The 26327-nt window shown below is 46.8% G+C and overlaps 3 protein-coding genes and 1 long non-coding RNA gene across 8 annotated transcripts in view; 2 read left to right on the forward strand and 2 right to left on the reverse strand.

Moving 5' to 3' along the window:
* Positions 1-6654: 6654 nt before the first annotated feature.
* Positions 6655-12233, reverse strand: ccnb3 (cyclin B3). 3 transcript variants are annotated; one of them, XM_046381589.1, is made up of 13 exons: positions 11992-12233; positions 11579-11737; positions 11375-11458; positions 10571-10627; positions 9682-9794; positions 9408-9579; positions 9210-9308; positions 9005-9097; positions 8591-8728; positions 8284-8439; positions 8016-8165; positions 7376-7506; positions 6655-7295 (listed from the first exon to the last, which is right to left on the reverse strand). In XM_046381589.1, the coding sequence occupies exons 2-13, from the start codon at positions 11663-11665 to the stop codon at positions 7226-7228; spliced, it is 1350 nt and encodes a 449-aa protein (XP_046237545.1). In that variant the 5' UTR covers positions 11666-11737; positions 11992-12233; the 3' UTR covers positions 6655-7225. The 3 variants fall into 3 exon arrangements, with proteins under 3 accessions (XP_046237545.1, XP_046237544.1, XP_046237546.1); XM_046381588.1 differs by having other exon boundaries at positions 11579-11734; positions 11992-12231; XM_046381590.1 differs by lacking the exon at positions 10571-10627 and having other exon boundaries at positions 11579-11734; positions 11992-12227.
* A 90-nt stretch (positions 12234-12323) lies between these two features.
* si:dkey-171c9.3 lies at positions 12324-18210 on the forward strand. Of its 2 annotated transcripts, none has more exons than XM_046381594.1 (2): positions 12324-12469; positions 16886-18210. In XM_046381594.1, exon 2 carries the CDS (start codon positions 16892-16894, stop codon positions 17816-17818), a length of 927 nt encoding a protein of 308 aa, XP_046237550.1. In that variant the 5' UTR covers positions 12324-12469; positions 16886-16891; the 3' UTR covers positions 17819-18210. The 2 variants fall into 2 exon arrangements, with proteins under 2 accessions (XP_046237550.1, XP_046237549.1); XM_046381593.1 differs by lacking the exon at positions 12324-12469 and adding an exon at positions 14155-14261.
* Positions 12808-26327, reverse strand: part of LOC124055005 — a 50740-nt gene continuing 37220 nt past the window's right edge. Inside the window, exon 3 of one of the 2 annotated variants that reach the window (XR_006842519.1) lies at positions 12808-14099. This is a non-coding gene — a long non-coding RNA (uncharacterized LOC124055005). Of the gene's footprint in view, positions 14100-14259; positions 15046-26327 lie in introns of those variants that run through there. The other variant, XR_006842518.1, reaches the window with a different exon arrangement.
* Positions 23372-26327, forward strand: part of tnfsf10l (TNF superfamily member 10, like) — a 43496-nt gene continuing 40540 nt past the window's right edge. The window contains exon 1 of the mRNA XM_046381592.1: positions 23372-23957. Within this exon, the coding sequence (XP_046237548.1) occupies positions 23736-23957 (222 nt within the window). The 5' untranslated portion in view covers positions 23372-23735. The remainder of the gene's footprint in view (positions 23958-26327) is intronic.

Raw genomic sequence — 26327 nt, forward strand, 5'->3', positions numbered from 1 at the left:
GTGGGCCAGTCAAGTTCTTCCACACCAGTCGTGGATCAGTGGTTAGGGTGTCGGACCCGTAACCGGTGGATCGCTGGTTCGATTCCCCGTCCCGGTGTCCATGGCTGAGGTACCCTTGAGCAAGGTACCTAACCCCCACTGCTCCCCGGGCGCTGCACGCGGTCGCCCACTGCCCCGGGTTTGCTGTGTGTGTGTGCACGTCACTTGGGTGGGTTAAATGCAGAGAACAAATTTCGTTGGAGTGAGTTCCCTCCAATGACAAAATATGTCACTTTAAACTTTAAACTTTTAAACCAAACTCATCCAACCATGTCTTTATGGAGCTTTGCTTTGTGCACTGGGGCACAGTCATGCTGGAATAGAAAAGGGCCTTCAACAAACTGTTGCCACAAAGCTGGAAGCATAGCATTGTCCAAAATGTCTTGGTCCTCTGAGGTGTCTTACAGGCTGTCCTACATGATGAGAAACCTTCTGGTTCCACCACAGACAGGACTGCATGATCATCTGTGTGTTTGTATGAACTGCAGCGAGACCAAACCTCTGACACAAAGAAAGGATTTCTGTCTCAGCCGCCATCAGTCACAACGTCGGCTTTAACAGTTTAACAACATTTTTGTCCGCACGTAGACACATAACAAAAGTTAAGCAATGGTTTAATGTAAAAACCCCACAGTTTGAAAGAGACACACTATGACTTATTTATAAGAGTTTGGTGTTGATGCAGCTACTCTGAGCTTTGAGGTTGGAGAAAAGTCAGAGGAGGACGAGATGAGTCACGCCGACGTGGACGGAGAAAACAAACAGAGCAGCAGGGGATCCGTTTTTTTTCATGTTTCATGGTGAGAAAAAAGAGGAGAACAGTGAGATGAACACACACGGTGAGGTCAGAAAACACTCTCGCCTGTTGTTGCATCAGATTGTGTTCAGATCTCGTCTCACCCACATGGGAAAATTTGCAATTTGCATCACTTCTCTGCACTTCATCACAGCTTTGTTCGGTCACGGAGCCTGGAAACCAAATCCAAAAAATCTAAACTGAAGGGAAAAGGTGCTGCCGTGCCGCATCATGTTGGGGTAAAATATAAATATATGTTTTTCCACAGCACTTCCACAGGCTGAAATCCACAGCAGGTCAGACATCAAGCCAAGCAAAGTGTTAATACAATCAGCTCATACAGCGTGTAACATTCACAGCCTCATTCACATTTTATTCCCAAACTCATGGTGAAAATGGATTTTTGTTATGTGGCTGATTTATGGGGGTGATAAAAGAAAAAAAACAACAACAAATAACCTTTGACTCCAATATGACAACACAGTGAACCAAGAAATTTGAGCTTTATTCAATGTTTAGACTTCTCTTGTGGAAAAGGATGGAAATTAGTGCATAATTAATCAGATATTACACCGTTTGCATATTTAAACCTCACAAAACGCGATTCAGTAAATGAACGGCCCTGAGGCCTCGTGATGCATGCATGGAAATTAACTAAACGGATGTGGTTTTTCCTCTGAAGAGGCTTCAGGAGGCCCACATACGTACCTGAACGCCTCATTCGCACAAGCCGCGAGCTGATTTTCTGATCCACAGTTTTGCTTTGTGCCGCAACGTGTTTGCAAAAGACACACAAGAAACATCATCTCTTCGACTCAGCTCTGAGACGCACAAACACACGCGGGAATCCCAGGAGAACTCGAGGCCGGCGGTCTGGGTCTCGGCACCTGACGTGTTCACGCGTGCTGTCACGAGTCCGTCACAGACTTCACACACAGAATCAAAGGGGCCTTTATGAGCCCATGTGTGGCCATCTAATGCCGTCACTGTCTTATCACCAACAACCCACGTGTGAACATCAGAGGTAATGGCTTCGGCGACACTCAACACTCACACGGGGTTGAACTTCATCACAACCGAGGCAGAGGCACCAATTTCTGCAGTCACAGCAGCAGAAAATAGACCAGAATGCAATTCAGACACGAGGCGAGACGCACAGCAGCAAACGCGCCAGCTGATGGCCAAAACGGTGGTGAAGTGAGAGGCGGCGAGGCTTTATTACTCCGCCACATGGCCGCCTTTTAAGAAGACACAATGCATTTAAGTCATTAGACTGTGGGTTGATGAAAAGCATGCTGGGAAATGCAGTCAATCACACATCACTGCTTTTGTTCCACATGCAATTTGTAGGGCAAATGTGGCAGCCCGGAAGAATATGTCTTGATATAACGTTCAGAATTATTATTATTATTGTTATTGTTGTTCTTGTGTTGGCTTGTGTTGTTACCTTCATCCAACTTAAAATGCTCTGTGTCACTCGCAAAACAGAGGAAAACTCACCTGCTTTCACCTGAAGTAGCCTGGAGGGGAGAAATATCGTTTTTTGCCAGTAGATGGCAGTAGCAGCTTTGACTCGGACTTTTTCTAGACATTTCTAATAACCAAATGCATTTTATGCCTCATATGACAGGAGGACTTTGCTTTCTGCAGACTGCAGGTGCCATGCAGCATTTTTGCTGTCTGCACAGAAACCGATGAATACGACACATCTGCTTTGCATGTGAACGCCTCATCAGTCTTACATAACAGCCTGAGACGATCTTACAGAAGATTTTCTGTTACACCTGGTTTACTCAGGTCAGAAGCAAAAAGTGAAACCAAAGTGAAAGCCAAAACACAATCCTCTCTAACTTTGGATGCACCTCGAGCACACGTTACACAACATTTGTTAAGTGTGCTTTGGGTCAGACCGGAGCCTTTAGCGCTGAGTGTTGGATCCACGTCCTCACAAGGAAAAATTCACCTCTTTGTTATTCTCTGGAGGTTTCCGACTTCAGTGGCGCTGACCTCTGGGCGTCGCATTGTTCCACAAAGATGTGCCCGCTGAGGTTCACCGCCTGTGTGTGTGTGTGTGTGTGTGTGTGTGTGTTCATCTGTCAGCGTCTTTGTTGTGTGTGACTGTGTGCTTATTTTCTCCACTTTTCTTCCCAGAGGCTCTTCTCTCTCTCTCTCTCTCTGTCTCCCTTTTTTATTCTTTATCTTTTATTCTAACACCCACACACGCCACAAAAAAAAAAAAGCTCTCTCTCACACACACACACACACACACACACACACACACACACATACACAGAGAAGCTTATCGAAAGAAGTTGGGCAACAACAATCCATGATAAAATCCCTACAGAAGCAGGGACGTGTTTGGGTCAGCAGCACACTGTTTAAAGAGCCGGGCTTGTTCGCGAGCACCTGGTCAGCGCAGGTCGTCACCTGTGACACGCGTGTGGCCGACAGATTAAAACCTTAACACAAGCTTAACGCCAAACGCCACTTTGGTTTGAGTTAAGGCACAAGAAGCCACGCGCGTGTTCCGTTTCACACGGGACGTGGAAGTGGGGGTGTGTGTGTGTGTGTGTGTGTGTGTGTGACCTGCCACTCACCCCTGACCTCCATCCATGCTGGGGGTTTGTGACGCCGCGTTGTGCAGGGGCTCAGATCTTGCGGGTCCTGACGCTCAGAGGGGCGTGCCGAAGAGGCGGCGTCTGAAACGCCGGGATCGAGACCCGCACTCGTGTTCTCCGCGGATCTGCCAGCTCCCCACGAGGAGCCACGTCGTCGCACGTGTTCCTTTGCTCTGCCGCTCGCTCGTCTCGCCTCTCGCCTCGTCTCGTTTCCGAAAGGATGCCGAACTGTCGTCATTTGGCGGAAAGATGATAACGCACACTGATGAAAGAAGAGGATGAAATACTCACCTGAGTCCGACACACACACACCTGGTCTTTTCAGCCGGGAAAAGATCAGCCAGCTGATGTATTGTTGGTCCTGTCAGGTGACAAAGGCTGCCGTGTCTCAGAGAACATCTCCATGAGACACTTTGTGGAATCTGGAGACTATAAATTCAACCCAGTCTGCATCACAAGTCCTCCATCACACACACACACACACACACACACACACGACGTCCAGAGACAACGTGAAGCACACGAGACGGTTTGCCGGACGCTTAAAGATCCTCAGATACGCATGAGTTCTGTTTAAAAACAATTTCACAGCTGAGGTCCAAATGCCTGGACGGGATCACCGAGTGCTGCAGGACTGATATCAAACAGGAAGTGTGAGCCACAGAGGAAGCAGCAGCAGCTGAGTTCAACCGGCGGCCTGTGGGAAGTGTTTCACAGGAATAAAGCGAGGCTGGCTGATGGAGGTCGACTGTGTCCATGACCTCGCTCAGCGAATCGACTTCGGGACTGCAGTTTCTGAGGGGACGGACAAGTGGACCGAAGTGTGTCAGAGTGGCCCAGCATGTCTTCCTCCTTCAAAACAAAACATGACGCGTACTTACGTCCACAAATATGGCGACGTCCAACCCGAAAGAGTTTGGTTCTGCGGAAGAAAAGTGATCAGAGGGCAGGAGGCTCAATCCCGTGCTGGGCGGGGGGTCGAAGGCGAGGCCGCGGGGAGGACGGAGAAACGACAGCAGAGGACATCGTTTCAGGCCCCAGCAGCTGAAATAACCTTTCAGGAGCGGTTACAGTCGAGCTGAGAGACGAGAGGAAGCGCCCTGGTTTGGTAAAGGGGAGTGACAATAACAGACGACCTGATTAATGTCCAATTTACTTCACGGGAATGGAAAGACACCCAGACAAAGACCAGAATAAGGTCCCATCGCCCTCTCCGGGGAGGGAGCTGATGTGCTCAAACACCTTGAGGCCTTCGTGTTTGATAAAGCACAAAAGAAAGACCAGGGAGGCCGAGAGTCCGGGGGAACACGTCCTCGCCAACAAAACCAGACGGAGACACACACGCACGCACATGATGAGAGACAATTGCGTGTGCGGCGCTTTCGTTGTGAGTGGATGCGCGTGTCCTTCTGCTCAACCTGCTACAAAGTCTGCGGATTGTCTCACCCAACCGGGTCCAGATTTACCGGAAAGAGACGGACGCTGCTGAGTTTCTGCCGAGCACCACAAGTGAACCTCCATGATATCAAACAAACACACACGAAACAAACCACGCAGCACTGCAGACGAGAGGAAAAATGTGTACGTTTGGTGAACTGTCCCTTTAATGTTCGGCAACCGCTTGCACCCCCAGCGAATCCAGCAGTGCGCCTATCGATAACCAATCAATCACCCAGTAAAAGCCAGCAGGTCTTTGGCAGGCCACGTGGGAGACGCGCTCTGCCGGCCGAACACGTGAGAAGGCGACACTAACTTTGATGATGAAACATGACAGCGGCTGTACTTGTCGCCATTTTTCCCCCCTGACTTTAACAGAAAGCAAAAATGGCCACCGGCGGGTGAAACATCACAACACTGTTTGTCCCTCTGAGCGGCTTGTGCCTGGAATGATAATGGCTGCACACTTCATAGACGTCTATGGCATCACAACAGCAGCCGTAAGCTTCAAAACCGCGTGGCAGAGAAGCTAAAAGCACTGCGGATAACACAGAAAAACCGAACTATCCCTTTATACTCCAACTGAGACGTCTGCAGCAGCTGCGCCTCTGAAGTGGGAACTAAAGACTGCAAAGCTGCCAGCTCTCAACCGGCCCCTCCGGACTGCGCAAAGCCCGCCGCGCAGGCCTCCGCTCATCAATAGCTCACATGCAGTTTGGCGGCGCCGGTTCAGATGCGTTTGGCACACTTTAATCAGACTGACTTACCCGGGAAGTGATCTCCTCATCACCGACCTGCTCCTGCCGCTGAGCTTCAGACAGGAAAACGCACACCAGGTTCGAGACGTGGCGGCCTGTGGTCCAGATGGAACACCAATTAGACTAAACCGTCTTTCCTCGCACTGCTGCCCTCTAGTGGTCACCAAAGGAGGCTCTTCTGCAGCTGGATTTTGCAAGAGTCAAACCAGTTTCAGAGCATCTTCAAGATCACGCGGGATGAGGGGAGCAGCGAGTACGTAACGCGTTCATCAGCGCGACACCAACATGGTGTCCAGCATGTCTACTCCCAAGACTCCCCGCTGAAACACAGAAAGGAAGTCCTGCAAAGGTGCGCTCTGTCATGGTCAAAAGCGAAACTCTAAAGCTGGGTCTGTCCCAGTTCCAACCGAGGCCTGCAGGCCGCCTCGTACTGCCGCTGCAGGTTTCTCCAGAACCCGAGCCATCATCTGAACAGCTTATTGATCTGCACAAATCTCCACAGACCAGGAGGCGCCACGCCGCCCACCAGCACCCGAGGGCTTCAGCGGGAAAAGTTTGGTCACAGGAAAATAAGACCTTGAAAATGAAATATGGAGACTCTGAGCATAAGATACGAGGCCCATTTCAACACATTCACCACAAAGAGACTCGCCACGGAGATGACATGAACGCACCATTTCTTTGAGTCAGAGGTGACTTTAAGACGTTAAGAATTTGATGTCCTGCCATTTCACAAGTCAAGAACAAAACTTCTGAGCTCAGCCGGGATAAAAACGTGACGCCCGTTAAACAAATAAAACTGATCTCATGTCAGAAGTATTTAAACGAGGGCTCAGTGAAGCGCCACTGCGGCTGAGCCTGGAGGAACGCGGCGCGCCACTGACCTCTGCTGGTCGTGCGGCGTAACTGCACTCCTGTTCGAATCCAAAACACACGACGTTAAACCTGCCATGGAAATGAGATTCTGCTGAGAAACATCCACTTTATCAAACACAAACAGGGGAAAGGGAAAAAAACGCTTCTTTATTTTAAGATACGCATGGCAGCCATTTTAAAAATAGCACAGCATCATCCATCGTCTTTTACACAAACAATTAGATGAATTTAGATGGTAGATTACGAACATGATAAACTGTACAATGGATGAAAACACACGCACATGGGCTAACTTCAACAATATTTGAAAACCTATAAAACCTGTGGGCCATCAGTAAAAGTAAGCACTTACCAAATCCTGATGCTCTTTTTAAAAATCACACACACACACACACACACTCACCGGGGGGGCTTACAATTCACTCATCAATTTACTTTCTTTTATCTTTTTATAAAAAGGCTATAAAAACGAATGCCACACTTGAACATAATAACTGGCAAAACCTGTTAACAAATGCCAACATTAAAACCCCCCCATCACAAACTGGACTGGAAGATTTATTTTCAATATTATATAAAAGACAGACTCGACTACACGTATAAATATTAAACATATTAACAAATTATATACAGCTTTGAGGGAAGCTTTTGAATATTTTCCACTCAGTTCAGACTGGCAGGACTGTTTTCTTTTCCCTTCACGGAGATAAAACTTTCTCCAAAGTGTCGATGTCGACCAGCGGCAGGGAGGCGACTTCGAAAAACACCCTGAGAAGACATGAAAGAGTCCGTTAGCGTCCTGAACTGCTCCTGCGTCGCGCCAAAAGCCTCCGCGCGCCTTCACTTACTTGTGCGAGTATTTGTTCCTGATGGCTCTCAGCTTATCGTCGGGAGGCGCCGAAAGCATCGCGTGGAGCTTCCTGACGACGGGCGCCAGGTGCGACGTCTGGTAGCCCGAGTGGAACTGCAGGATGGGAGACTGCAGCACAGGACAAACAACAGGCACTGAAACCGTGAATCCACATTCATGCGATCTGGTTGGCTGTTCTCAACCATTTCACTTGCACGGCCAATGAACGGCTTTTTAAAAAACAAACAACATAATCAAAAGGAACAAAGCTGTCCTGTAAAAGTCCCACAGGTTTGTGTTTCCACCACAATGAAATAATCAGAAACGCTGACAAACAGAGCACCAACTGGGTTTAAAAAAACAGTCATAATAATAAAGTTCTCTGCTGACACAAACCATCCCTGTTGCACAACTGGACTGAGTGTGTGAAGCACTGAAAGGCTTACAAACACCTGGTGAACATCGACAAACCACTCTGTTCTCAAGTCAAATCCAATAAAGCGAGTTGTTTGGCGACACTTAGAGGAACTTTGACATCCAAAAACCAGCTGGACCAAATCACAGAATCTGGCGGCGAGCAGCAGGAACCAAACGCCGGGCCAGCGACACACAAAGAGCCACGCAGGAGAAGCACTCACCCATCCTCCCAGGTCTTTGGTGACGAGCGCCATCAGCAGGCAGGCGGAGGCCAGCAGCGAGCCGCGCTCCGTCACCAGCTCCATCTCCATGAGACTCAGCTCGCAGTAGTACCGGGCCAGGGTCAGCGTGTCCATGCCCGCACTCACACACTGTGGAGACAGAACGAGCGGGGGTGGGGTGATGCCCGAGTCAACGAGAAGCCTCTAAACAACCGTCCGCTTCACACTCTTCTCTCACACACACACACACACACACACACACACTCACCTTGGCGTAGCGTCTGAGGAAGCGGTAGGCGATGGGGATGTTGATGTCGAAGGACAGGGCCTGCAGGATGCTGGCCTCCGTGGAAATAAGCTCCTCCCTCTTGTAGGCATCATCGCAAATATAAAGGAAGTCGTCGACACACGGCGGGCTGCGCTCCTGCAGGATCACCAAAAGCAAACACGGAGCAACGTCAGGACTATAATCCCGCCTCCCGGGCTTCTTTTCACCAAGGATTGGATGCATGAGCTCGCGGGCGTCTTAAACGGCGCACCGGGCTTCATCTGCATGGTTTGCCGTGTGTCCTCACCTCGAATTTGGAGGCTATGAGCATGGCGGTGGAGCCGACGAGCTGCAGCATCTCCCGGTGGACCGGAGTCTTGGACAGGTAGTGGTCGGCCATCTTCACAGCCAGGTACAGGGTCTCGTGGTACAGCTCAAAGTTCTCCTGAGCAGACATTAAAAAACAAACAAGCAAAATGCAGTCAACATCCTGCACAAACACAGAGGGGGAAATAAGCTGGAGAAGCAGCTTGATAATTAGGAAGACGCACAACTCTGTGCTGTAATTTACTTTCTGGCATCCAACTGAGCAGCAGAGCAAGCGTCCCCCCTGACTTTTGCAATTAACACGCTTCAAAATGCATTTGAACCCCCCGCGGTTTTAATTACGCACTGATTTTGCCTCACCTACTTTCCACCCTTGAAAACTCTGAAGACTCACCTGTACTTCAACCAGCCAATCAATCAGGATGGCCCTCATCTCCGGGTTGAGGCTGGGCTGCATGTGCATGTAGTTGGAGAGGACAAACTTTTCCTGGAGACAAGTAAAAAAAAGGAGATGAGATGACGACAGTTTGCCTTCAGATTTAGTCTTCCAAGAAGCATGAAAGAAACACGGTGTCAACTTCTTTTTTGGCTTGGCTGACCTCTCTGTGTTTTAGGTAGTCGAAGATGTCCTTGGCGTACTCGGGACACATGTAACAGTCCTCGGAGTTCTCGGAGTCGATGTCAAACTGCTCTGGGATCTGCCAGGACGGAGAGAGTGTGAGTAAAGAGGAGGAACCGACATGCGTGACGGTCAGAAGTGTCTTTTGGGGGACGGGTGGTGCAGGATTTGTCCTTACTGCTTGCTTGCGAAGGTGTGCAGGCACTTCACAGACAGCAGGGGGCGCAGCAGCTACCAGCTCCTCTACTGGGGCTGCTACATCCTTCTGCACCTCCTCCTCCTCTGGCTGCTTCTTCCCCTCCTCCTCAGCATCAGTCCTTTCTTTCCCCTCTGAGCTCACAGATAAAGACCTGCGGGACAGAAGAGGAGGCTGCAAATTAAAAGGCGAACGAGACAGAGAACGAAAGTCTCAGCGGAACGAACGTCAGAAAAAGAAGCACAGCCGTCTTTACTTTTTCAGGTTGTCTTGATTCCTCGCCGACACCGAGGTGGAGCTTGTTTTCTTCGCCTGCTTCTTCGCCGCGTCCTTCTTCCTCCCTGGAAGGCTGATCTGAACCTTATGAGCCTGTGGGATTGTGTGTTAAAAAATAATAACAATCATAAACCGAGAAACGACCCCCTCTGTTCGATCACCCTCTGCTTACTCTTGCTAGCTTACAGAGAGCAGTATTTTAAGATTCTGGACTCTGTGATCCTGATCCCAGTGAACACATTCGATAACTGATGTTAAAAAGTGCAGGAGCTGACATATCACAGTCTGAGCATCTCACACACACACACACACACACACACAAACGTGGTGCTCGTTTCACAGCCAGGTGAGGCAGTCACACCACAGTGGAGAACCAGAGCCAAGGGCTGCAGCGTGTCACTCAAACACACACACACACACACCCCCAGTCTCATCCAGCACTGTGCCATAACAGTTGTTAACAGGCCTAAATGACAGCGTGTGGTTAGATGACACACTTCCTGAGAGCTATTTTGAGTGGAAAAACGTGATTCAATGGCTTTTGGCAAGTATGAGTCAGTTACACACCAAAATATGTAAATACAGGACTCAGGTTTGAAAATGCTGGAATTACCCTTTAACACCTGGCGACTACAAACTGATTTGGCTTTGAGTTTGTCTTGCTTATAGTCTAGTGTGTACGGTGGCCCGCAGGGACACACAGAGGACTCAGCTGGGAAAAAAAATATCCATTAAATTTCCAAGTAACTTCCAGCATTTTTAAGTTTAATGGAGGAATTAGTCCACAGATTGGATGTCCAGATGTATTAAGTGCAGACCCGGACCCCACACCACACTCTGCCACCAAAGTCTCACAGCATCCCACTTACTGTCCCGAAGCTGCCGTCGCCGTCGGGCCGACAGTCTGACGCGCACAGGCCGACAGCCTGTCGTCAAAGACAAGAACAACACACGGTGGGAGGCCATCCAGAACCCGGCAAACGTCCACTGTGCATCCAGACTGCAGCTGCGCAAACAGCCTCACACTCTCAGACAGTAAGGCGGGTTTATGACAACATCAGACACCAGGATCTGTGATCGCTGTTGAGCTACAGGTGCATTACACGCCACACGTGTTGCTGTGATGTTCCCAGTCCGGTTGTCTGTGCAACCCTGAGGCTTTGGCGTCAACAAACGCAAGCAATGCGGTTGTGACGGTTTTACTCAGTCAGCTGCTGAACAGCTCTGATATGTTGTCAGGAAAAGCCAGCCGGAGCACAAAGAGTAAACACTAGTGTCATCATAAATACTACAAGTGAAGTCAGGAAAACAATTTTATGGCTAAAAGGGGAGCAAACATGCACCCCAGGCAGACACATGTTGTCAAAACGCCAGGTGGCTGTTGCACAACTGACTGAAATTAAAAGGATATCAAGACTTAAATGAGAGATATCAAACATTCCCACTCTGGAGAAGGTATTATGAGAAAGCCTGAGAACATGAAGCCATAACAATGCGAACATCTTGGTGGGTTGGTTAAACAACCAGAGGAGGCTTTTGTGTCGACCGGAGACAAAGTGTCTCCATCCTCGAATCCAACTGCTCAGCTCATTTCAAGTGTTTTTATGGCTTTGACCCTGAATTTCAATGCTGTCCACGCTGCCAAAACCACAACCCCGTAAGACAGGACTTACATTAGTGATGTCGATGAAAGCAGTCCTCTTCTTGGGGGCTCCGTGGGGAGGGGAGGAGGACCTCTTCACCTGTGGGCCTTCCTCCTGCAGCACAAACACACACTGATCACTCACTGCACGCACAGGCTGGGAAGCCACAGAAGCTGCTTTGTTTGCAGCATCTCCACTGCTGCTCATCTAAGCGTTCGTGCGTGCTGCTTCTACCTGGTTTTCAGTGGATGCTGGAGCAGTTAGCTTGGGTATCTTGCTCCCAGCAGCGACGGTGGGTTTCTTTCCCCGCGGTGCAGGCATGGCTGGCTGGCTGCTGCTTTTTCTTCTTCACTCCTCCGAAAACAAACCCCGCAGCGGCTGCACTCAGATCTGCTCTTCAGTGACATGTACACAAAAATGGCGGCTCGGTTTAAGAACAAAACGAGTCGCGGCGTGTTGCTGTTAAACAGTTTTAGGTGAGATAGACAGAATCATAGATAGAAAGGTAGATACGTGGTTTTTAAAACGAGCAGCTTAACGTAACGCATCTTTGTGTTTGCTGGGTGGGGTTTCCACGCGTGAAGCGGTCCTGAAATGAAAAGCTAGCAAGCTAATAAAAATCGCTAAAATTGTTGTTCTTTCCTTACCGTGTTTCAACTTTCCGGCCGGTCTGACTCTCTTAGTTGATGAAGGAGAAGACACCGCACCAGATCGTTTTTAACTGGTGTAAACAGCTCAGGTTTTCTATGTTGTTGCTTCGTAGACGAGCGCTCAGACCGAAGTGTTGCGGCTGCAGATCCAAATTTGCTGCGGCTCGTCCTCATTGGCTGGAATTTGAGCAGGCGGACCAATCAGGAAGTCGCTAGAGATGCATTTGCTGGGGAGCGTTGGTTTCATGGTAGCGGCTCCGCCCGGTGCGTCGGCGATTTCAATGTTGAGTACTAAAACAGAAGCGTTTAAAACAACTCGTGATATATTTTATGTTGCTAAGTTATGTAATTGTTCGAGTGTGTTTCAAGTGTGTCTTTAATAAAGCAAAATCCGTTCAAAATTTACGTGGAATTTAAACCGACCTCAGCTCACCTCGTTTACCTCAGCTGAAATCCAACGAACCCCGGAGGAGGAGTGAGTAGGATTTTTAAACATCCTGTTATCAATAGCCGTTTAAACGTTAGGGATTTTATTGAAGACACGGAGTTATGGTGGTTATTTCAGGACAGACAGGAAGCTAATATACACGTGACACAGTTTATGCACATTAGTACGCATGATCGAACAAGTCCCTCCTGAATTTAGTGACTATTTTTTACATTCCCACTCGATATTTATGGTTGTTGACGTTTTCCTACCTTTATTTCACCGTTTATGCAGATTTTATTTCACTTTATATATAAAGTACATGCTCTGCAATATGTATTTTACGATGCATGCTCTGTGACTGCCTGGGAAGCAGTAATCTACACGATATGCACACATTTGTTCAGAGCAGTTTCACGGGATTGCATGATTATTCCTTTCTGTGAGGGGACATGAGGTATGGCTGCATTAAAAAAGTCTTTTTTGTTTTTCATGGTGACACCTGAAATGCTGATGTGCCTCCATGTTCTTCATTCATTCATACCAAAATGGTGGTTTCAAGTAAAAAGTCCACAAGGCGTTCATTAAGCGCTTGTAACACTTGGCTATATTCTTCTCTGAAATGTCTTATTTTTTTCAATTCGCTTGTGTAATGCAGCCCTGGCATGGCATGATTTCCCGTTGGGCGGTCACATAACACTCTAATGTCCCTTAAAATCCCTTTAAATGATCATGACACACAGATAAATAGTTCCTGCCCTGGAGCAGAGTGAGCACAGCGGGCCTACTGGGGCCCACAAAGCAGAGTTACTGCAGTAAGAGTTTGGATAACAGAGGGCCATAAAATCACATTTGTGCACCCAGAGGGCAGGTTTGGCATGGACACTGCATCTAGCTGCCATCGGTTTTGGGACGGTCATCTTTGATTCTTGTCTGAATAACAGCAGGGGACGCCATAAAGCCTTGTGTCTCAGCCTCATTAGGAGAACAAAGTCTTTAATCCATTTTAATGCCACATGGTGCTATGTCATCTCCACCCACCCAGTTCAGTCCATGTTCACTTTATTTGAACAGGATACTTCGCGGCCTGCAGATCTCGCAGTGCAGCCTGGAGTCTAATGAAGTCTGCAGAGAGATATCATCTCACCACACTGCTTTTATTTCACCTCCCCTCCCCGCTGTCCTCGTCCAAGACAAAAAGCCTGCACATGAGAGCAGTTTATCCACATTGCGTGTGTCTCCATCAGACCTGGGAGGTATAGTTTTATAATTCTTTGGGTTTGGTTGAAGCTGCTATGAGAAATCTGCAAGGGTGGGAGGTTTGGACACTAAATTAATACATCACAGAAAATTAACCAATCAGCTGGTGGGACTGCTGAACATAAATACACAATCAATGTATTTACTCAACGAGTACTTTTACTTCTAATACTTTAATTGCTTTATTCTGGACTTGCTTACATACATTTAGGTAACATTTTCAGGACTTGTAAAATTTATATAGTGTTGTATTAGTACCTTTACTTTAAGGAAGGATCTGAATACTTCCTCCTGCAGCTGTGCATCAATTTGGCTGAGGTTCTGGTTTGAATCTGATAAGCTTTATCTCCTTTGCATCCTCTCCTCCTACTCGGCCGTTGATTTCCTCATCTTCTTCCTGTCTATCTACTCTGTATTTCTACACACACACACACACACACACACACACACACACACACACACACACACACACTCAGAGGAAGTGAGCGGAACGCGTGAACTCCTTTGTCAAACCATTTCCGTGTAAACTCATTCACGCTGGAGACGGCGACGAGCGAACCATCACCCTGTTAACTGACTGGTAAGCTGATCCACAGGCAGTATATGCTGCCTGGTGTTTCCTGTATTTTGTTTTCATATTTTGTAGTATCTTTACATAACTTTTGGGTAAAGCCTCATCCAGTGGGCCCTCACAAAGCCTCCTGCATCTTGCCAGGTTACCACTATAAATCAGAGGATGCCCTTTTCATCTGCCAGACTTAATAAATCTTAAAATGCAGGATTGTTTGGCCCTTTCTGATACGAAACCTTGACATATTTTCTTGTTTTATGTACGTTTTTAATGTTACTGTCTCGATCAAAGGTGAACTCAGACCTTGCAATGAAGACCACAAAAACCTGATGATTTGGTAATTTAAAAGTGGCTGCTGAACCCTGGGTGGGTGGAAGGAACACAGGTTTAATAAAAGGATGGTTGAGGCATTGCATTTTAATATTTTGCAACACGAGAGCACCATGTAGAAACTCTGTCTGGTTGTCTGAGAGGCGTGTTAGTGTGATCAAACTGTCACAATCAACAGACTTTGTTTGGACAGGGTTTTGTAACACAAGAACACCCAGGAATAAAGAAGTGGGGAAGCATCCTCATATCATAAACACTAGTTTGCCCATCAGGACGTCAAAGCCGGATTGCCAAAAGAAAACATTCTTTGTTTCATCTGTAATTTCTTCCACATCTGGGCCTCATTCTGTATCTCGTCCTCCTCTCTGGGCTCTGGCCATTTTGAACCCACACCAAGAGCCTGCAGTCATTTGGTAAAGTCTGCTGTCACTCAGAGCGTCATTCGCTTTGGCCGAGGAAGAAGCTTGGAGAGGAGAGAGAAAATCTATGAGTGTGTGTCAGTTGTATATATGTGTGAGTGTGTTTGTTTGGGAAAGACATGGTTACCACTAGGAAAAATAAGATCTCAAAAACAGTATTTAATTTGATCCTGATTTAAATAATATTTTTGTTACATTTACATCAATTAAACACATTTGGATTTGCAGATGGCTGTAAAATGCTCGAACTGAAATCCATTCAACAGAGTCCTTTTACAGTAGGTCTAACAGATGAGGAAGTTGCTGTTGAGTTCAGTTTCACATTACTTTTTCAGTCTGTCTTATCTGCTTGTCTGGTTTCTCAAAATGTCCTAAAGTGCGACCTGCTTAGCAACTGTGGTATATTAGCATAGTGCAGCTAACAGCCCATGTTTTATATGTTCAGTAGTTTGAGCTATGCTCGAGCTAAGCACGTTTCTGCTAACTAGAAAGTTTTAAAAAAAAGTCAACCACAGAAATATTGTTATCAAGAGCTAACTCATGTTACATTAGTCAACTAACGTGGCTATCAGCTAACTTGCTAATTGTTTCAATTAAAATATTTATCCTAATTGTGGCAAACATTTTCAATTTGCATATGTTTTGAGGATCATTTTTGGTCCATTTTGAGCTAATCTGAGAATCACTTGAAAGGCTTAAAGAAACAGTCGAGCATTTTGAAAAACACGCTTATTCACTTCCTTGCTGAGTCAGATGAGATAATCACTACTTCCTGTCTGTACAGTTGCATTAACTATACAGATGTGTGTGCATTAATTAACTCACAAATAAGTGCATTTTCCAAAATGTCAAACTGTTCCTTTAATACTGGGAGAAAAGTACTTCATTGGTGCAAAAACAAAGTCAGACAGTCCGTATTTTATTCATTAGACCGACTAGAGCAGCAGTTAAGGAAGATATCAACACAGCTTCGTGAGCCCATACCCTGGAGAGCAATGGTAGCCATACAAGTTTCCATGTTGTTTCATATTAGCACGGTTTGCACTAACACACTGGCAGGCTCAGTATTTCACCAACACTCCTGTTTCCTTAATCGAGTTTAGCGAAACAAAGACCCTTTGAAACATTTGTGCGGCCGTCCAAAGCTTTTTTCCATTGTGTTCAAATGGATACAGATGTCTCCTCTCACATACGCACCAGACGTCAGCATCACATTAGGCTACTTTTCACGTTGCGTTTGCTATGCTCTGGTTCTGCTTTCTGAGCTTCAAGTTACAAATATCAAAAGAAACGTCAAGTTGATGCCTTTCTCTTTTCTGTTGAATTCAATACCAAACTGAACTTCCTGCTTGTCACATCCTGGCCGGCTGACAGCTCATATGGTGACAGGCTGTGGTCTCAGCCTCAGTGCTTTCTTTCCATGTGAGGCTTCAGTGGGGACTTTCTGTTCTTTGCGTTTCTGTGTTTTCTTCCTCTAAATTCACATTAACGCTGATTGCTTTCTCTTTTGCTGTTTCTTACACATAAAGCCAAACAATCTTTCAATTTGTAGCTTCTGTGTTTCTTCTCTAATCTTAAACACACAGGGCATGCAGAAATATTTGCAGAGTAGAGAGTGAAAGGAAAATGCTGCACCATTTAGAAAAAACATTTATGTCCTGCCTGGTTTTAACCGAACATGTTGGCAAGGAATACTTTAATAAAAAATGTAATACATACTAATAATAGGAACAAGGCAGCGTGTCAAACCATTTTTGGACTCTTTTTGTACTGGTGCCTTGCACTGACTTTTATCTTATTCTTGTAGCACCAAACAAGATTCCAGGGGGGAAAAAAACAATCTTTTCTTCACTTTGACTGAGATTATTGCTTTCATCCTCACAGGATCCAATGCAAACAGTGAGTGCAGAGCCAGGCATGCCAGAGTCCACTCCAGAAAACATTTCTGAAGGCCTTGGGAGCAGCCACCTAAACAATGGGGTTCTTGAGAAGTTTGCCCAAAATATGGCAGAGAACATTATCCAGTTGTTCACAAGCCAAATGGAAACGGCGGAGCCTGCGGCGGACTTTGAGGTGTCCAGATTTAATCAGAAGCTGGAGATGTTAGCTGATGGGTTAGCTTCAGTAGTCATAGAGGCTGCCCTGAAGGAGGCGTGTAGTGGTCAAAACAATGAGGATCTCTCCGCAGGGGGTTTCCAGAGCTCAAGATCAGCTGTTATAAAGATGGATGGCGGACAGGTTAATCAGCCTTTTATCGATCGATGTGAAAGCCAAAGAGACTCATTAGAAATGGACACAGAGCTGGATCCAGGTAAAGAAATCCAGACTTCCAAAGACACCCAACTCTATCATCCACCTCTGTCCCAGACAGGACTCCCCCTTGTGGGATCCCTCGACTACCCCGACGCCCCTCCGACCACACCTCTCCTCCCTGAGCTTGAGAGGAGCAGACATAGCTTCGCCAGGAAACTGAAAGGAGGCCTGGCGAAGGTTTTCCTGCCTTCACCTCCGCCGCCAACCCCAAAGGACAAAGAGGATGACTCAGACGGCTCCAGCGTTGACCCCCGGTTGGCACTCATGGAGCATCTGATGCATTCACTGCCCACGGAGGACTTGGCGAGAGACCATTTTGAAGTGGGACGTAACCATGGAGCCAATATGGAGGCTTTTGCTGATGCTCTTTCACGCGACATCATTGACTGGGTCCTGAGTGCCAGCGAGCAGACAGCCAATGATGGCGGTGTTCACCTGCTAGCCCAAAAACTCGCAGAGACCATCATCACCTCCTCCCTCGATGAAGTTAGCACGCTTGCCTAGTGGTTTAATGGAACTGTTTTTGCACACACGCACAAACTGACTGAATTTATTTCTCAGTAAAGTTCAGTTAGAGTACATCCAGATAAAGAGTTTAACTGCAAAATACCTATTTAATCGTTTCTGTCCAAGATGGAAAAAGGAACACTGGCAGGAAAACTCTCATGGTGTTGGATGTAGTTGATCCAACTGCAGTAATCATAAATGTCCTGTAGATGGCAACGCAGGAGCAATGCGTTTGCGTATTTTTGTCAGTAGGACATCAACAACTGGATTTAATTCTGTTGTTTCGCTATGAATGTCCTTGTCGGACCGTTGAAGCTTTATTTGTCTTGGTGCGTGTTTTGTTTGTTTAGATTCTGTTTTGCAAATTAAATTTCCTTTTCCATTACGGACCGAAACGCTCTTCTCGTGTGTTTTGAGCAACCACCAAGAGACACGCGTTTCATAAACACAACAATGACAAAGGATGAAATTGCATTATGTGTGATTAATTTGCGTCGCGCCGCAAACAAATAGTGCACGCCGCCACTTTATAGTCGAGCATGATGTTGGGAAGTTACTGGCTTTTCATCCCCTTGTCATCAGCCTGAAAGTCTTTATAAAGTGACGTCGGCTCTCTTGCGCTTGTCTGTATGCATGTTCACACAAACGAATCTGAAAATAATAGAAAAGCAATTTTCTCTCTCTCTCTCACTCTCTCCAACGCAGATGGGGTGAGAGCGAGAAAAACAGTCAGTGGGAGCACATTAAGAGGCGCGCTCGTTATTTAATTTAGATTTAAGACCAAAAGTCCATCCCTGGAGGATCTCAAAACCCACCGGATGGATTGCTGTGTAACTTTATTTAAACTTTCAAAGGCTCAAGAGGATGAATGCTATCAGCTTTGGTGATCACTTCGCTCTTCGTCTAGAGCCGGCAAAGGTCAAGTTTCGATGTGAATGACAGGTCTGGGTTTTTCACCCAAAGTCCACCTGAGCAGGGCCTCAAAGGATGGTGAACATAACCTGCATAACTTCAGCATGTTAGCACTGAAAGTGAGCCGCTAGCCGCTAGCACGGCCGCTCGCCCACAGCCTTCTTGATATTTAGACATAAATTTCAAAATCTAGATTCGGCATCAACTGCCAACATCTGTTTCTTGGAGATTTTTGGAGGCGAACGCTGGAGCCAAACCCAAGGTGTTAATATGAGCCGCATACACACACAAAACAGAGCACAACACACACACGTTGACCCGGCTGCAGTTTGCAACAGTCCCTTGAGGCCTGATACTTAATATGTCATGGAATGCCGAGTCTGAACTTTTAACTCCCACTGCTGATCACCATTATGTTTTCTCACCACGGGACACTGACACACACACACGCACATAGATGAGCTACAGGGCTGGGTGGACAGCTGTGGTGTCAGAGGACACACACACACACACATCTGGAGAAATGCTTGTTGTGTTGTCAGGTGGTCAGCTGCCAGAAAGAGAGAAACACTGAGGGAGGACATGGAGAAGGAGAAGGCAAGCTGACACACAAAGGATGTTTAGCAGCAGCGTTTTTACGTAGTCTGACGGAAATGAATAGCAGAGGTACCTAAACTCAGTTTCTCCACCCTTCATGGAAGCAAAATAGTGTTTATCCACCAGAGATGAAGAGGAAATTAACAGCCTTGATCACCATACGTGTTCTGGGGAGCAGTGTGGATAAAACAGTGACGTTTTTTGACAGTTTGCTCGAGTCATTTTGCAAAGGGGCTTTTAAAAAATAAATAAATCTCATTTCATTAATCTGACATATGATGTTAGTGCAACCATTCTGGTGTTTGTTTGTTTGTTTTTTTTGGCCACTTGGGAGCAGCAAACAAAAACAACCCTGACATATTTCCCCCTGATAAAGTTAATATGCTGAACTTGTTAAGAAATTGTAATTAGAATATACAAAAATGGACCGATCTGTTTGTGTAGATGTTTCAAGCTTGGTTTGTCTGGTTCTGGTTGGCCCTGCCACTAAAGGCCCTTTGAATGGAGCTGAAGTTCCAGATTTAGCGCCCCTCTTCATCCCTCTTCATCCCCATCCCCTTCGCCCTCAGTCAGCACCTGGCTGTGCTGTGCGCCTCGAGCCCAGCCAGCTTACAGAGGCAGAGCTGTGAGCAACAGACGGCGAGGAGATGTCTGTGTAGTTGAGCTTCCCCCGGGATCAATAAAGTATCTAGCTATCTATCTATTAGATTAGAATCAATGGCGCCACCCGCTTTTATTGCAAAATGTGTGTAGGTATAAGAGACATTTTGATGGCAGGACATTCACTTTCACGATATTTCCTCCCCGACTGTCCTGCTGTTTGCATCCATTTTTCACTTGCGCTCCACTTCATCTTGTTTGACAGCATGTCAGTGCTGTGCCAGGAACACACATGCAGCTCAGATATGCGGACGCGTGCTTTTATTTTTGCAGACACACAGTTTTCAGTTCTGGGTTGAGACGCTGGAAACGGCTTCTGTTTCCATTTCCTCTTCCAGATTAGTTTGACGGAGCTCATCACACAGTCAGACTGATTTTCAAACACTGAACCTCTGAACGTTTGAAAATCGTCACAGAGTGTTATGTCGGTGTGATCTTGGAGTCGCGGTGACCTCAGGGTTGTGACAACAGGACTGTTGATCCCGGTGCTCGGGCTGTCTGGCAAAGTGGCGTCCTCCTTTCACCTTGAACTGAAGCTAACCTGAACCACCGCGTTCAATAGCAGCGTCCAGTTTTGGAGGAAGGGATTTCAAAGTTTCTCTACTCTCAGCGAGCCTACGAGAAAGAGAATCTGAAGGCTGCTGAGTGCACCCATCAGTCTGTTTTATGAGGGTACCATCGACTGCTGGTTTTAGGTTCATAAATCTGAGTCGGATCAGCACAACCTCAGAGGGAGGCGTGCAGGCTCAACCTTCTTAACACTTAACACTTAGAAATGGAAATGTGCAAAAAATAATCCATCAGTTTCTTAAACTAATAAATAATTACACATCAATCTCTGAAAAACCCAGAGAATCATCTAAAAGCAGCCACTGCTGTTCTGAAGGGATTTCCACATTCCTCAAAGACTCTTCAAAACATCTGGATAAAAGAAATTTAATCCAGCTGTACTCTGGCACTGCCGTGCTTTGAGCTAAATGCTAACATGTTCAAAGTGATGATGATGATGATGACTGTGTTCACCCACTGTGTTCATGTTCACAACATGCTAACATCTGCACTGAACACACATTACAGCTGACACTGATGGGCACGTCGTGAGATTTGCAGGCACTTGGCCATCAAAGTGCTGATTAAAATATAAATTTTGATCCAATGATGGCGCAATATGAGGAGTCAAGGAATCATCAAAGCGATTAAGTGATTAAAAAAGATTTGTGGCTACCTGAGCGCAGCTGCAGCTTGATAAACCATCGCAATACACTGCAACCGCTGTGACTCAAAACGGACCACACCAAAAACCTTGCATGGTTTGGTGATGAACCTGGGACAAGAGACAACTGAAAGCTGGTCACAGTATCACCACACAGGATGGGTGGGCTGGTGGGCGACGTCTGTCCATCTTTAGTTTTGGACGGATTACAGTCGTGATTTACTGTTGCTGGGAATGCAGAGCAGATGCTAAGTGTTGTCCTCGTGTTTCAAACTTATGTCCCCTGCAGTGCTGAAATATCCAGATAAAGACAGTTGACGGTGTGAGGCAGGATTTTCCTTCAAGGAGTCGACTTGGATGTCAAAACAACGTCAGTTTCTGTGGACGTTTAAGATGCTCGACTCTTCTCTCACCAGCTTTATTTGAATTTATCCCGTCTCACCTGCAGACAGCAGCATCTCCTTCGTCCCCACAAAGATCTGCACTGAAGTGTGGACATGTCAAGTCCCTGTCAGATGGCTCTCACATCTGGTGCAGGCCTCCCTCAGGTGGATTTCACCGCAGTTTGCTTGAGGAGAAGTGGGACCATTTTTCTAGACAACACCTGGATCTGGCAACGGCTTTTCATGGATCAAAAAGTTCCTCAGGGCAGGTGGGCACGAGTTCAGAAAAAGCTCTCAGATCAGGATGCCAGGGAGTTTTACACCAAAAAAGTGTCACTTTTTCTAAATGTGTAGTGTGTGTAACTGAACTGGCAATTCTTTCCTGGTCTCACTTGGTTTCAACCTGCTTTGAACTTTTACTAACCAAAGTCTGGAGAGGAGAAAAGTCCCCTCCGATATTCCATCGCTGTTTCCCTGGCAACAACCAAAGCTCGTCTGCCTCCCATCCTTGATAAACAGATGTGACTGCTGGGCACACACAGACCGCTTTCCAGCTGTTTGTGGTGATGTAAATAAAACAAAGGAGAGGCCCTTATTTAGAGCAGACGCTCCCTTGATTCATTGTGTGCTTTTGATGACATTTCACCATATAAAAAAAAGCCAAACAAAAAAAAAAATCATCACGATTGATGATCACTGCGTACAGAGACAAGACAAGACGAGAAAGCCCAAACTCACTGCTCTGTTTTCCAGTGATTTAAGACAGGACGGAGGCCCCGCAGACGGCTATAAAATCGAGAGACTGACTTCATCTCTTCATGTGGTCTTATCTCATCTACTCACAATGAAGTCAGTGGACTGTCTGCAGCTCCGTGATGCTTTTGGAAACTCCCGATCAAATATGTAATTGCTCCCAGTGATAAACTGTGTGTGTGTGTGTGTGTGTGTGTGTGTGTTGTTGGGCAAATATTAGCTCTCAGACAGAGTAAAGCTGTCAAACAGACCACAGACACACACACAGACGCTGGAGGCAGCAGCTCAGGGGGTGAAGTATGAGATTTTGTACTACTATACTACTACTACTATTTAAAAAAATAAGCTATTAATTTTTTAAATAAGACTTTGATTGGGGAAATGATCGTTTTCATCACTGATTAATCTGCCTGTTATTTGATTTAAAAATGTGAAAACTGCCGTCACACCTAAGAAGCTAAAAATAAGATTTTCTTGTCCTCTTTGCTTAAAGATTTCTTCAGTCACGGCTCACCTTGTGTCCATCTTTCTCAGCTCCTTAAACTCCATCAACTCTTGCAAAGTCCTGATGTGACAGGAGTCAAACACAGAGAGAGAGAGAGAGGGCGCCCCCTGCCGGCTCACCCTGCAACTGAAGCTCAGGACGAGAATCAGGGAGTCGAGACAAGCCAAGCCGGTTTCTATAAGAACAAAAACATGCGTGTAAGACAGAATAAAGATGTGAAACTTTTAACGGAGGCTACATAAACGCATCAAAATCTCAGTGGTGCACAGATTCAAAGATCCGTCATCAGGGATGTCTGCACGATCAACTCTGTCACATTCTGAAAGAAGGAAAGATGGAATTTATTCTGAGCATCAGCTGCAAAACACACCGGCTTTAGTCCGTTTCTTAGGGGGATGAAGACAAATAACTGCTTTTCTTGTTTATTGTGGCTTGGCTCGGCCCATACCTCGAAAGTAAAGAGAGAGAGAGAGAGAGAGAGAGAGAGAGAGAGAGAGAGAGAGAGAGAGAGAGAGAGAGAGAGAGACATTCCTCCACAGCTCCAGGGTGATGGGGAGGTTAAGCCAGCCCCTCTTTACAGCTTTCTCTCAGCTGCAGCTCAACAGTCCTGACCTGCCACCTCCAGCGGCTCCAGTCCCACTTTTACGCAGCACAGAGTATGGACACAGCCAAACTTTAACTTCCAGTCTGTCTTTCTCTTCTACTCCGCACGCTCTCCCTCCTCTTCCTCACCGGCCCTCGCTGAGCTGAGCTCCGAATGAAAAGCCCCATTGGGAGCGGACGCATGGAGATCTAATTTTGCTCCAATTTTCGGTCATTTGCGAGGAGGTTGTTGCTGGCCGCAGTTGTTTTGCTGTTGGTGTTGTGGTCTGCTCATGCGTCGGGAATGCCATGGCCACTACGAGCGCACAGCAGCAGCACCAGGATTATTTCAGATCGGTGAGCAGCGAGTCCACCGCCTACATGATGGTCCCGGCCCGCGGGCCGAACGGGACGAGGCGCCGGGAAGCGCCGTCCAAGATGTGGGTGGCGATGGTGGTGATCGTGGTTGTGGTGCTCCAGATTGCCTCCACCACGGGGCTCTTCCTCTACCTGAACATGTCCATATCGCAGGTAAGAGCTGGGTTACACTCACTGTTAGTGTTAAGATTTGGTTTTTTATGCCACACGAGTCCCTTTGTGGGCGCAAAAGCCTGCAGAAAAAGTCGCCCTCGCGCATAAGAAATAAATCAGGATGAGTTCAAACTAACGTCCCACGCACGCTCTGTCGTTTCGGTGATGCTGGAAAATTGTCAGTTTTGTGCACAAAATTATACTACAGTGTTTGAGTTGGAGTATTATAAATCCACCATAAAAACACGTCAATATAAACACGTTGTTTCTGTCACCAATCCACTTCTGGAGCGTTTTTAACTTCGCCCCCGCGTCTGACTTGTCAGGCGCTTGGAAAACGGCCGAACTCGTTCAACAACGCTGCCCGACATTTACAAGCAACCGAGGCAGAGTCTGTCTGTCTGTCTGTCTGTCCGGCAGCGTTTACTGAACTAAACAGATCCAAACTGCGTGCCTGGAGGAACATGTTGTAACCATTTAGGTGGGCAGAAAGTAGTCCACACGATTGGCTTTCAGCTTGTTGCAGATGTTGTGTGCAGAGGTGAAACATGCAGGGCAGTGATGGAGGTGGACTAATCCCCCGGGAGGGCTTATTTAAACCACTTTTATTTCATTCAGGTAATAATATTGTAAGCACACGCAACGTGAAGGTATTTTAAAGTCGTGCACGGCCGAGGTTTGAGTCCTCTCTCTGCTCTCAGTGTTGGTCCAAGTGAAAACAAGGCTTATCTTTGTGCCTCTGCTGCAGGTTTACATGTTCCTATGGGGGCTATAGCAGAATGACAAGCTGACCCCATTACTTTCCTCATCTGCTTTATGAGGGTCCAGAGTAGAGAGGCAGAAAATATGAGAGAGAAAAGCTTATCAGCTTATTAGAGTCCACGTTTCTCAAGGAACAGCAAGCTACCTGCTCGGAACAGAGGGATTTCAAAAGGCACAGATGCCCTGCAGCAGGCTTCACTATGTGGTCCACAGACCGACGTGCTACATATGGTTTCAGGGCAAGCATACATATATACATGTTGGTCTTTTGTAGAAATCAGCAGGGATGCAGTAGGCAAGAGGCCGGTTCAAAGCGTAACGGCACTCGCTCCAGAGAGGAAGCTGGCTCCAGTGGCGAACCCTGAGTCTGCACATCTGTAAGAGGGTGAGAAAACGCTTCGCGCCTTCCTCTCCGTGGTGGAAGTTCGCTGTGCAAACCGAGGCGATGAGTTTCGCAGGGATGTGCGCTGTTGCTGTGGAAGACCTCCGTCAAGCACATGTGCCCAGCACCTGTCCAGTACATCATTAAATACTGAAGCACAGATCCCGAGCCGCGCTCTCTCTGGCACGCTGTCTTGGACTGTGTGGTGGCTGGAAAAATAATGCAAATTTTCCCGACGTTTCCTCTTGAAAATAAGAAAGAAGAAATATAGTTTTATTAATGCTTTCAATGCAGAGAGTTGTCTGAGTGAAACCTTCTGACTGACGAAATGATCTGTCTGGCGAAACTGGGTTTTGCACAGATTCTGCTGAAGTTGAGCAACAGCAGGGTGATGTCTGTCTGAGAGGGTCGTCGTCATGCAGGGCGGACGCAGCCATTAAATATGCGAATGTGCACAAATAGAGGATGAAAACTTATTTTATGGCCTTCCTGTCATGAGGGGAACACAATATGGAGGCAAATATATCAGAGTTCGGCTTGGTCTGCTTCCAGTCGGCCTACTGGCATGAAAGCAGCAACACTGCAGAGCAGAAACGCCTTCATGTGCTTACTGAGTACATAAGAAGTGAGTATGAACAGGAGGAGGAAAAGCTCATTTACAACTTGATCAGTTTCTCTTTCTTCTCTGACCCGTCGGCGGTGGCAGGAAGTCACGCGAGGAATAGTTCAGAGATGACAGTGGACAGAGACAAAGTGAAAAACCCGGAGCCACGTATGTTGCATGCGGGGAATCCCCCGGTTCTCATGTGAAGGCCAGCTATTTTTAATCTGGAAACAGGCCCGTCTTTGAATCGCACTGGAGTTACACCCCAGTGCCAGCCCGGCTAAGACAAAAGATAGCTGGAAACAATGAACGGCGCACAATGAGGAAGGCTCCAGCGTCGACGCGACATTCACGCGCAGAACAAATACTCGCGTGTAAATCCAGAAGCTGATGGTTTTGTGTCCAGGTCTGTCACTTTGAGCGTAAACATGCTGCGTGCTTTGGTGAAGGTCAGACAGCTCGGGCCTTGGGCTCTTTTCCCCCTCTCTTTAGTGACGATTCACAGACCAAACAAATCGATTAATCAAATAGGTTTGCGGCAGATTAGCTGATAATGAGAAAAAGTTTTCTTGGTTTCAGCCACCTTAAAAAGGTGTTGGAAATTGATGGACTTTGCATCAGG

The sequence above is a fragment of the Scatophagus argus genome, chromosome 23, assembly GCF_020382885.2.
Source record: "Scatophagus argus isolate fScaArg1 chromosome 23, fScaArg1.pri, whole genome shotgun sequence".
In the NCBI taxonomy this organism is placed as follows: domain Eukaryota; kingdom Metazoa; phylum Chordata; class Actinopteri; family Scatophagidae; genus Scatophagus; species Scatophagus argus.

Bases quoted from the DNA above. Each gene is read 5' to 3' on its own strand.
- ccnb3 (XM_046381589.1), bottom strand. From the start codon at position 11,665: ATGCCTGCACCGCGGGGAAAGAAACCCACCGTCGCTGCTGGGAGCAAG. The intron at 7,507-8,015 runs GTGAGTGCTTCT...CCTGTGCTGCAG, and splicing joins CCAAAGACCTGGGAGGATGG to TCTCCCATCCTGCAGTTCCA. The intron at 7,296-7,375 runs GTAAGTGAAGGC...ATGTCTTCTCAG, and splicing joins AGGAACAAATACTCGCACAA to GGTGTTTTTCGAAGTCGCCT.
- si:dkey-171c9.3 (XM_046381594.1), top strand. From the start codon at position 16,892: ATGCAAACAGTGAGTGCAGAGCCAGGCATGCCAGAGTCCACTCCAGAA.